Source organism: Corylus avellana, chromosome 2, assembly GCF_965113065.1.
Source record: "Corylus avellana chromosome 2, dhCorAvel1.hap1.2, whole genome shotgun sequence".
Taxonomy (NCBI): domain Eukaryota; kingdom Viridiplantae; phylum Streptophyta; class Magnoliopsida; order Fagales; family Betulaceae; genus Corylus; species Corylus avellana.
The window spans coordinates 25,262,189-25,274,548 of NC_142491.1; the positions used below are offsets into that span (position 1 = coordinate 25,262,189).

A 12,360-nucleotide genomic window follows, 5' to 3' on the forward strand; every position below is an offset into this window, starting at 1 on the left:
TTGTATGTGTAAGCAATGTGGCGAGTCTGTCAATCATCTTCTCTTTCACTGTGAGGTGGCACAAGCTTTATGGAGTGTTATTTTCCCTTTTTGATGTCACATGGGTCATGTTTGGAGGGGTGGCAGATTTGTTAGCTTGTTGGCACATTAGATGAGATGGGGGGGACAGCGATGTTAGATATTCAACCATTGGCCATTATGGGAGCAGGAGGCGCTCAATCAATGTCTCTGGATTGGGTGTTAGAGAGGGTTTTAGAATTTTGTCATGATGTGGGACTAATATGTGATGGGCATGAGGAGGATTTGCTGGCTTTATTTACTGCAATTGAGGCCAATGGAGCTAACAAGAGAGTGGGTAGTGGTCAACAAGGAAGTGACAAATCGGGGAATCGAGAAAGTCATGAATTAAAGCAGTTGGAATGCACGGTGAACTATGATGTGAAGGGATCATCAAAAGTGAGTGGAAAAGGGAGGGCTGGTAAATATTGTTAATGAAGCCAAAAATAATTTCGTGGAATGTGAGAGGTATCAATGAGCCTGTGAAAAGAATGAAGCTTAGAAGGAGGTTACGAGAGTGGAAGGCGGATAGTGTGTGTTTGCAGGAGACAAAAATGGAGGTCATTAATATTGAGGTGATTCGGAGTGTGTGGGGGTGTACATATGTTGATTGCATATACTTGGGATCTACGGGTGCCTCCGGAGGTATATTATTAATGTGGGATAGGCGAGTGGTGGAGAAGATTGAGGAATGTGTAGGGAGATTTGTAGTAGCCTATGTTTTCAGAAGTGTTATAGACAATTTTGAGTGGGCTTTTGCTGGTGTTTATGGGCCAAATGATGACGACGTTAGAAGCAACCTATGGGATGAACTGGGCGGTTTAATGAATGTGTGAGACAAGCCATGGTGTGTGGGAGGGGATTTTAATGTAGTTCGACACCCTGGAGAACAATTATGTGCTTCCAGACATACGCAAGAAATGATTGATTTTGCTGATTTTATTTTTGAGCAGGGGCTTATCAATCTTCCAATGGTAAGGGGGCGGATCACATGGTCTAATCGGCATGCAGGGTCCAAAATTGATAGATTCTTGATATCTATAGATTGCGAGGAATATTTTCCAGATGTATGTCAGAAAAGGCTGCCTAGGGTACTATCAGACTACTTTCCAGTGATATTGGAGTGTGGAACGGGAAGAAGGGGTCAAATATCTTTTAGGTTTGAGAATATGTGGTTACAAGCGGAGGGTTTCGTGGAGCAAGTTAAGAGATGGTGGGACTCTTATTTATGTGTTGGCTCGAAAGTTGAAAGCTCTGAAAGGTGATCTCAAAAAATGGAATGTGGAGGTGTTTGGAGACATAGGAAAACACAAAAAGGAGTTGGAGGAGGAATTGGGTGTGTTGGATAGCATTGTAGAAAGTAGAGATTTAACGGAGGAGGAGATAATTAAGCGAAATGAGTGCTCTCAAAACCTAGAGAAGACGCTTTTTCAAGAAGAGGTGAGTTGGAGGCAGAAATCTAGGGCATTGTGGTTGAAAGAGGGCGATCGGAATACGAAGTTCTTTAATAGGTTGGCCAACTCGCATAGGCGAAATAACTCGGTTGCTGCCATGATGGTGTGTGGGAGCAGGACCGAGGATCCAGCAATTATACAGGATCATATTGTGCATTTTTATAAAACACTGTATTCTGGACAATATCAGGGGAAACCAATCAGGCTTCTAGCTCCAATGATGGAAAATATTAATTCCATTGATGAAGGGGAGAGATTGTAGATGAAGCGAGATTTTGAAGAAGTAGAAGTTTTGGAGGTGGTGAGGAAGTTGAAGGGCGACAAAGCACCCGGACCTGATGGCTTTACTATGGCGTTCTTTCAGAAATGTTGGGAGGTAGTCAAGGAGGACATGATGGCAGTTTTCAAAGAATTTCATGAGAGCGGAAAATTTGAGAAGAGTATTAATGCTACATTTGTTGCGCTTATTCCAAAGAAAGCTGGAGCGGTGGAGATCAAGGATTTTCGCCCTATTAGTCTTATAAGTGGGTGTATAAAATAATTTCAAAGGTTTTGGTTAGTCGGTTGAACTCAGTGTTTGGGAAGCTGGTGTCACATACACAAAACGCGTTTATACCCGGTAGGCAAATTTGGACTCTATTTTAATGGCGAATGAATGTGTGGATAGCCGGATTCGATCTGGGGGACCAGGCCTTATTTGCAAGTTGGATTTGGAGAAGGCTTATGATCATGTCAACTGGGACTTTTTATTATACATGTTAGAGAGATGCGGTTTCAGGGAAAGGTGGAGAGGTTGGATTCATCATTGTGTCTCTACGATACGTTTCTCTGTGCTCATTAATGGAACGCCTGCAAATTTCTTTAGTAGCTCTCGAGGAGTAAGACAAGGGGATCCTTTGTCCCCTTTATTATTTGTGATGGTGATGAGGGCGTTTAGCAGGATGATGAATGCAATGGCGGAGAGAGAGCTTATGTCTGGATTTACGATGGGTTTGCAGCATTCTGAAGTAATGGAAGTGTCGCACTTATTATTCGCAGATGACACTCTTATTTTTTGTGGTGGAACAACTTCGTAATTTGAGATGTTTGCTGCTGTGTTTTGAAGCGGTTTCGGGGTTGAAAATAAATTTGTCAAAGTCTGTGATTGTTCCTATATGTGAGGCGGGAGATGTGGAAGGTTTGTCAAGTATACTTGGGTGTGGAGTGGAATCAATGCCGTTTACGTATTTGGGATTACCTTTGAGTGCTTATTATAAGGATCCATCTATATGGAATAATGTCATTGAGAAGATGGAGACTAAGTTGGTAGGGTGGAAGCGGATGTATTTATCCAAGGGTGGTAGACTAACGATGATTAAAAGTACGCTTTCTAACATACTCACATACTATTTATCTCTGTTTCAGATCCCAGTGAGAGTGGCAAAACGTATAGAAAAAATACAAAGAGATTTCTTGTGGGGAGGTGTAGGTGACGAATTCAAGTTTCATTTGGTAAACTAGTCCAAGGTTTGCATGCCAAAGGAGGCGAAGGGATTAAGGGTAAGGAATTTGATTCAGTTCAATCGAGCTTTGTTAGGTAAATGGTTATGGAGGTTTGCCAATGAGGGAGATGCTTGGTGGAGGAAATTAGTTGAGGTTAAATATGATACGATGAGGGGCGGTTGGTGCTCCAAGGATGTAGGGGGACCTTATGGGGTGGGAGTGTGGGAATGTATTTAAAAAGGGTGGGATAATTTTAAGTATCATGTGTGGTTTGAGTTAGGAAACGGTTCTCGAGTGTTGTTTTGGCAGGATGTGTGGTGTGGGGAGTTACCATTGAAGACTGTGTTTCCCGCTTTGTTCAATATAGCATGTGCAAAGGAGGCATGGGTGGAGGAGAATATGGATACAGTAAATGGTGTTATTCATTGGAATGTAATGTTTATTTGACATGTTCATGATTGGGAACTGGAAGAGGTTTCGCAATTTTTCGAATTGCTATATTCTCAATAGGTAAGGCATGGTGGGGTGCATAAAATTTGTTGGATTCCCTCGAAGAGAGAGAATTTTGAGGTGAAGTCATTCTATAAGGTAAAGGTTAATTCGGAACCGGTGGATGGCCCTTGGAAGATTATTTGGAAGAGTAAAGCTTCTCTGAGAGTGGCTTTTTTCGTGTGGACGGCGGTGATGGGGAAAATATTAACGTTAGACAATTTACGCAAGAAGAACATTATAGTGACGGAGTGGTGTTGTATGTGCAAGAAGAGTGGTGAATCTATTGATCATTTATTATTGCATTGTGAAGTTGCTATAGAGGTATGGAACATGGTTTTTCAGCTGTTTGGTGTTACGTGGGTGATGCCAGGTAAGATGAAGGAATGCTTGGGAAGTTGGAGAGGACGAAGGGGTAATTGTACAGTTCTGCAAATCTGGAGAATGACTTCTTTGTGTGTAATGTGGTGCTTATGGAGAAAAAGGAATGCACGGAGTTTTGAGGATCATGAACTTGGACTTATAGAGTTGAAGAAAAGGGTGCTCTAAACACTTTTCTCATGGAGAGTATTGTGGCATTCTTCGCAAGTCTCAACGCTTGCGGAATTTCTAGATTTATGTGCTTCATTTTCAGTTTAAAAGCTTGTATATGTGGGCTCTTTTTATACTTTCTGTGTACATGGGTTGCGCCCCTTGCGCTTTTAATACATTGATATTACTTATCAAAATAATAATAATAATAATAATAATAATAATATATTGTAAACCAGTTAGTAGTTATTGACCACTTTTGCCAACCGCAACCAGCCTAGGCAGTTATGTAGTTATGCGATTGTAGTTATTAGCGGTTAATAACATTCCCGCTTGCACACCCCTAGTTGTTGGGTGGCAGCAACACAGTAGCGTGGGGTGGTTGGGGTTTTTCGAATTTATTTTTTGAATGGCTTGGGTGTCTAGAAGTTGGTGGGTACTACAGTTTGATTTGGCCAGTAGTGGAGAGGCTTGGGATGGCAGACAGCAGTTGTGCTGGAATGGTGGTGGTCATCGTGTTGGCCCAATTAGGGTAGCACGATATGTGAAACAATCGGGTTAGGCACCGATACCAAATTTGATGCCGGACCACGATAGTTACAAAATCTCACAGCAAAATTTCAGCAAAGAGAGGAGAAGGAAGCTAAAAGATGAGAGATACTAAAGAGAAACAAGGAGATAACGGTAGAGAAAGAGAGAAGAGAAGCCAAGGGAAGAGAAAGGGGGAGAAAAGAGAGAAAGATAGAAGCTAACAGGAGAGAAAGAGAGAAGCTTGGGGAAGAGAAAGTGGGAGAAGAGCAAAAAAGATGGAAGAAGCTATGGGGAAGAGAAAGAGAGAGGAGAGAAGAATCAATTCTTTTTTTTATTTTTTTTTATTTCTTATTTCATCAAGTTTGCCTCCATTGGAATACAAAACTCACTTAAATAGACTAACTGCTAAACCCTAAGGCAATGCCCATTTATTAAATTACCAAAAAAAAAAAACAACTAAACACCAAGGCAATACCCATTAACTGAATTACCAAAAATAATCTAAAACAATGCCCATTAATTGAGTTACCAAAAATAATCTATGGCAACGGCCAATTATTAAATTACTAAAATACCCTTGACTCTTGAAAATTAATATATATATTAAATCATAATAAACCTATAGACCAACATGTCGTGCATTACTTATCAAATGGCAACACACATGTATTAAATTACCAAAAAGACTAACAGCTAAACCCTAGGGCAACACCCATTTATTGAATTACTAAAAAGCCTTCAACTCTTGAAAATTAAATAAAATATAAAATTAAATACTAATAGCCCCATAGACCAATATTCCATGCTTTGCCTTTTGCATCATAATGACCCTTTACAAATCTACCAATGAAACTTTAACCCAATTAAAGAGCTCAAAGTTGGAGGATGTCGTCCTATCCTTTATTACATGCTTAACGAATAGTTTAAATATGAACTAGGAAAATTATAGAAGATTGTTTCAAGTATAGAAGAAGCAGACAACAAAGGAAAAGCATGTTGTAAATAGATCTAGAAGAAGCTTAAGACAACACAACACGAACCTGTATCAGAACAAAAGCTTTACGTGCTAGACCAGCCTGCAACAGGCAATGACATTCATTAAAGTAACATAATAAGCATATTCCTCAAGCATTGAACAAAATAATAATCAGAACAGCATGGAAGGGGAGGCGGGGCGCGGGGCGCGGGGGGGGTTGTTAAACACTATGATTATGGGTCATTGCAACATATAAGCCACACCGTATAAGGGTAGTAGCAATCATATATAAGTACAATTTGATCCGGAAAATAAAGCAGTTGATAATCATAAAAAATATGAGAAGAAAGCTACCTGTATGGCTTCTTGTTGGGTTTCATTATGATTGAGTTTTACATATTCCTCCAGGGATTTAGAAATTTTCCAACCCTGGTTTTCACAACCAATATTCTTTTCAGCGGCCGATAATATTAAATCCTTAAAAGGAAGAGAGTCAATCGACCATAGAGCCACATATTCACGAGCAATAGTTGATAAACTGCAGATCTGCAAGATGTATTCGTTCATTAGTTGATAACTTGCAAGTTCACAAGCTAGGATGAAAACAAACAAAATCGTGTCTTCATATTGGATATAGTATGGTTCAATGGTTATCTTGATTGGCTATGTATAACGAGAAATAAGATCTTATTTGCCTCATTAATAAGATAAAAGCTGCTCAAAATATTTAGATGTCCCTAAGCAAGTAGCTGAACAGTTGCCACAAAGAATACCAAGAGCATTTTGATCATTATTATGATCAGTGTGCATGTGACTCTGAACTAAATATCAGCCTTGTACAACATTACTAAAGATCTATGCTATCAATTAAACGTAATTTCAAATTACCAAAGCAATAATTATGCCTGGCTTTAATTAAGAAAAATGCTAGGGGTGCTAAAGCTTTTACTAACAGAGGCTTACTAACCTGATATGTAGCTCATTCACTGATACTCGTTACATTTTTCTGAATTAATTGTTTTGTTTTTCTCCAATGAATGAGCTACACATCAGGTTAGTAAGCCTCTGTTAGTAAAATATTTAGTACCTTTAGCATTTCTCTTTAATTAATACAATTCTCATCAATTCTTATATCACTGTTTGTTCCAAAAATAGAATTTTCCCCTCCATTATTATTACAATTAACAATCTACATCAAGCAAGGGCATCCAAAGACCCAATTCCTATCAGCAGTAATCGTTGCCCATGACTTTCAAATAGTCAATTTCATACTAGACGCTTGGTTCTGCATAAAAAATTAACTGTAAGCCAGCAAAGATCATAGTGTGGTCCTCTATAAAATCCTGTTATTGTCTGAATAAACACACTGCCAATGGAACTTCCATAGCATGCCAAAAAAGCAAGACTAAACCAAGCATTCCCTAACTCTTTCTCTGTTACTCGTCTTGCCCTTCACCCAAAAGTGTGTTCAGGCTTTCCCTACTGCTACATAGTTTTTGCTTCTCCAAGTCTGACAGTATCACAGCCTTTTTCACCATGGAGCTATTAATCGAGTATTAGCAACCAAGAGACAATTAGCAGGCCTAGGCCATGTAGGTATGGTTAAGTCATTCGACTAGATCAGCAATAAAGACTAATGTTCTCAAAACCCGTGGAAACTAAGACTACAATTTTTTATACGAACAAGAGAGTTAATCACTAAGACTTACCTCAGAATCTTCCTCCAATAATCATGTCTTAGTGGAATGCTAAAAACCAGATCATAGAAAGGAAAGAACAAATCTCCATATTCCAAACATTTCTATGCCATGGAAAATAAGAGGATTAAAGTTATACACTAAAGGTGGAGCTGTTTACATTCCAAACACTTTTTTTATAAGTAATCAGGATATCATTAACAGTTTAGGTTCCAAACTTGATATCAGCCAAACTTCATTCCTGAGTCAAAATACATACATGACATATATTACACATTCAAATGCTCAGCTGTCAATTGTATCACTGATTCACTATCACAAGATCCCATATCAGGTAATTACTGCATGATTCAAATTCCGCATAATATGAGTAACCATGTAATACTTGTGATCCTCCATATAGAAGATACTAGTAACCACAACATAAGCATCAACTCAAACTGCATAAATTGGTACTACCCCAAGCACTAGAACTTAAGCATTTCCCCTGCCTCATCCTTCTCAAGAGGCTTAATCATACCATAAATTGCTAAGCAACTCACTCTAAAAAGGTTAGCACTTAATTGGTGAATCCCGTACTGATCATAGTAATACATTCATAACAATGAAATTGTTTAAAGATATCACACTTAGTTTCCATGACATACTTATGCCACATGACAGAATCTGCTGAGATAAGAATTACGAGTTACAATACAAAGAACTTTCCAATATTGCTACCTTACGTGCAGCACAAACCCTATTCAATTTGCCAAAAAAAAAAAACCTCCACAGTTCAAGCCCTACCCTCTCTCCTCTTTGATTGAAACTTTTACTTCTAAGCTTACCAAAACTACAAACACCAACATAATCCACAATTATTTATTTTTTGATAAGTGACAAACATAATCCACAATTTAAAGGTTTCAAATCCTCCTTCAAGTTTGACACTTCTGAGCAACACCCACAACACTAAGAATATAAATTTAATTTCAGATGCTTGCCAACACTTCTCTAAAAACATCTTTGCAACAGAGAGGCAATCTAGTGATCACACATTGACGTACACCATTCTTTCATTTTAATCATGGAGACAATTTCAAAGAGATAACAATCAGAATTATGGTTCAAATAAAAAAATTATAACATGCTTGGGCTAATATTTATTAAAAAAAGAAATTTAAAAAAAAAAAAAAAAAAAAACGTCATTTAAAAAAAAGGGGGAAGGGATAGGGTAATGGACAAGAAATAATAAACAGTATTTCCCTTAAACTTATACGATTTCTTCTGCTGGATTCAAATTTGAACATTTTACAATTTAAAAAAAAAAAAAAAAAAAAAAAAAAAAAAAAAAAAGAGAGAGAGAATCTCTGTAAAATAAACAAAAGCATATATATAGCTGATCTCAAAGAATAACTCTAACTTCATGGAGAAAATGTTACCTTTAGACTGTAAAAGAGTTTATCCACTTCACTAGTAGGTGAAGTAATAAGATTCCGCATACTTAGTAGCCTCTGACAAGATTTAACTACATCTGTATTTGAATGCTCGACTTCTCCAGCTAAATACATTCTAAGCCTAAAAGAATTACTCTGGCAATTCTCAACCAATGCAAATGCATATGTTGTTGGCATTCTTGTACCCCCTTGGAACTGCAATAAGCAACACATTCCAAGCAATAAGAAACCCAAGCAACGTAAACCAAATTCATATATTTTTTATAAGGATTCCTTTTGGTTTCCAAGGACCAACAGGAAAAGAGGGGAAAAAAACAATTATTTTGAATGATCTTGTTATCTTGATTTATGTATCATAATCTTAATAGGGCCAACTAGTCGAACTGCTGCAGAAAAAGAAAACTCCCAATAATTTTCCTTTTTTTCCAAAATTTGCTAGGAAACAAAGCGTGGCATAATATACACCCAAAAAGTGTTTCCCAATTGTGTTTTTACAGAAAAAAAAAAAAAAAAAAAGCAGCTGGAAAGCAAGTAAATAAAGAAAAAAGAAATGAAAAGAACACAGAAAAATTCAAAATAAAGCTAATAATTAGAATGAGGAAGAGAGAAAATCACTAACACTACGAGATAAAAGCAAACTACAACCACCAGAGAAAACGAAATCCTCAAGAATTGTATGTTAAGAATGCATGTAGAGCAAGAGAAGTCGAACAAAATTATCAGATTGCATTTACATTTTCTTTTGAAAGAAGTAACAGATCATTCTGTGATATTGATTCCTCCGTGTCATCAGCCGCATAAGTGACCGCGGGCAAGTGAAATCCATCAACCTCATTGCATTCCACCACCAGCCTGCTATGCCATTGTGTCACTGTAATGCCAAATACAAATACTTCAGAACTGAAAGATAGAGAGTTCGATTGTATGTGCATTGCTATCAGGGTCACATTCCATACCTCAAAAACATATAAAAAGAGCATAAAAGTAAAAGTAACTAAATTCCATGACCATTTTGTAATAGAGAAATTGAGGGATATAGAAAGAAACAAAAGACTAATAATAGATAGATAGATAGATAAGAGAGAGAGAGAGAGTGTGCGTGTGTGTGTGTGTGTGTGTGTGTGAGAGAGAGAGAGAGAGAGAGAGAGAGTGCGAGATATGAAAAAATTTCTGGGTAATATTCCAAAGCCAAACACTATATTTTTTTTGATAAGTAATAAGAAGTTTTATTAAAACCAAACACTATATAGAAACAGAAAAAAATAAATAAATAAATATTACAATCAGTACTCCATCTAATTGTGATAAATTGCAAGGGAAAAGGGATGCAATGACCTCCGGGACCAATGTGCTATACTATATAGCACAACTCAGAAGTAATACTAAGAATTCAACGTCATAATGCTTCTCAGAAAATATACCGGGAACCAAACAGAAAGAAAAGGGAAGATAGAAAAATACCCTCTTCTTCATCTCTCTTCTGAGTAATCTGAGCTTTGACTTCCTCGAATATAAGTGGCTCAAAAGTTGAGATATAATCATCAACGTCCTTGTACGTGTCCTTCACCTCCCTCAGCCCAGAAGAAGCTCCATCGCCAACTTTTCCTTTATTTTTCTGCATTACAATATTATCCCACAAACAAAAACTTATTTACAGAAGAAACACTCAAACACGCACAATCAGAGAGAGAGAAAGGGGGATTACCAAGGACTCCTTGAGGAGGCGGAAGTAGTCCCAACCGAGAATAATTCTGTAGAAACGGAGAACGGGAGATTCTTCTTGAAGCTTTTCCCTGTCCACAGCCATGGAGACCGAGAGGGACGGGGGAGGGTTTTGCGAAAAAAACAGGGTTTATTCTGCTTTGAGGGGCGAAATAGCCTGAAATCAGCTTTCTTTGATTAAATTGAACCCCAAATTTTTATAAATATCACTTTATCCGTGTGATAATTTTTTTTCTTTTTCCTTTACATAATTTACCTCGCTTGCTTGATATCCACGGAAAAGATATATGTCAAACTCCTTGCATCTTGGGCCGTAAACGAGCCGGTAGACTCAACAGCTCACTCGATACCTGCTTGATTAAGCTAGACTTGAACTCAAGCTTGACATTGTGGAAGCTCGCTCGTTACTGTTAAAACCTGCTCGATTAACTAGTTATACATTCCCAGCTCGCTCGATTAAACTCGACAAGGACTCGTAAGTTCAACTCGTTAAACTCGTGAATCGCCTGGCTCACTCAACTCATATAAAGCTTGTGAGTTCAAATCGCGAATCGCCCAACTTGCTGGCTCGTTTAGGGATCACGAGCTCGACCCGTTTATCACCCGGCTCGCTTAGGGCTAGCGAGCTCGACCCGTTTATCGTCCGACTTGTTTAAGGCTCACAAGCTTGACCCGTTTATCGCCCGACCCGACCTGCTCACACCACAATGTGATATCATTTATATGTGTGTTTTATAAATTGTAATCACTAATCAGTATACTAAAAACTAATCACAATTTAAAACTAGAAACTTAACAATTTGAGTTTAGATCACATGTTGTGATCATAGATTCATTATATCAATGATAGGATCATATAAGTTGACAATTAACATTGATGGATTGACCAATAATGATACAATCAAATAACTATATAAGTATATAAATGATTACATATATAATATATGATATATGAATCATTGAAACGGATATTTAATATGTAACTATGTTTATGGACTATGTCATTAATCATAGATTTAATGTGTATACAATTAATTAATTAAGGGTATGACTAACATTATATTATAACTTAATTTTATAATTTAATAACTTAGTTAATACTTAGGGATAAATACCTTATTCCCCTCTCTCATTTAATTTTTTTATTTTTTGCTCTCTATGGTGTAATTTTTATCATAAGAGGTACCTCTGGCTTGCCTAAAGACGGAGATGGTACCTTAGTCTAAATTTCATCCAAAATTTGATGAAATGCCACGTCAACACCAGTAATAAATTGACATGTGTCCATATAATTAATTAAAAAAATTTAAATAAAAAACATAAAAAAATTTATATTTAATTAAATAAAAAATAAATTTTTTTAAAAAAAAAATTGGAATGGGGGTGGCCGAACCATCCCCATAGGCTGTGGGAGGTGGTTAGGCCACCCCATGGCCAAAGGAGGTGGCCAGGAACACCTCAAATGGCCGAGGGGGCCACCCCCAAACCGGCCAGACGGGGGTGGCCTGGCCACCCCCATGGCCAAAGGGGGTGGCTGGCCACCGCCCAAATGGCCAAGGGGGTAGCTACAGCCACCCCCAAACTTTTTTTTTTTTTTTAAATATAATTTTTTAATGCTTTTAATTTAAAAAAAATTATTATTATTTTAAATTAATTATATTGACACGTGTCAATTTGTTATTAGTGTTGACATGACGTTCTGTCAAATTTTGGATGGAATTTAAACGAAAATACCATCTCCGTCTTTAGACAAACCAGAAGTACCTCCTGTGATAAAAAGTAAACATTGGGGGCAAAAAATAAAAAAGTTAAATCACATGGAAGAATAAGGTATTTAACCCTTAATATATACTAAATTACAAAACATAAAAATATGAATATATGATATAAGTAATTACAAAGCTAGTTAATATGTAACTAGTTAGATACTAATTATGTTACTTGTTGCTAGTTAATAGTGTGTGACATTATATACAAGTTATTAT

General features: G+C 37.3%; 1 protein-coding gene across 2 annotated transcripts in view; it reads right to left on the minus strand.

Annotated features, from left to right (window-relative positions):
• Positions 1-10,537, minus strand: part of MAA3 (P-loop containing nucleoside triphosphate hydrolases superfamily protein) — a 29,550-nt gene extending 19,013 nt beyond the window's left edge. For both annotated transcript variants that reach the window (XM_088513977.1, XM_088513976.1), the window contains exons 1-6: positions 10,359-10,537; positions 10,115-10,268; positions 9,388-9,524; positions 8,639-8,848; positions 5,875-6,066; positions 5,585-5,620 (exon numbers count right to left, since the gene is read on the minus strand). In XM_088513977.1, coding sequence (XP_088370103.1) covers positions 5,585-5,620; positions 5,875-6,066; positions 8,639-8,848; positions 9,388-9,524; positions 10,115-10,268; positions 10,359-10,460 — 831 coding nt within the window. In that variant the 5' untranslated portion in view covers positions 10,461-10,537. The remainder of the gene's footprint in view (positions 1-5,584; positions 5,621-5,874; positions 6,067-8,638; positions 8,849-9,387; positions 9,525-10,114; positions 10,269-10,358) is intronic.
• Between the last annotated feature and the right edge of the window lie 1,823 nt (positions 10,538-12,360).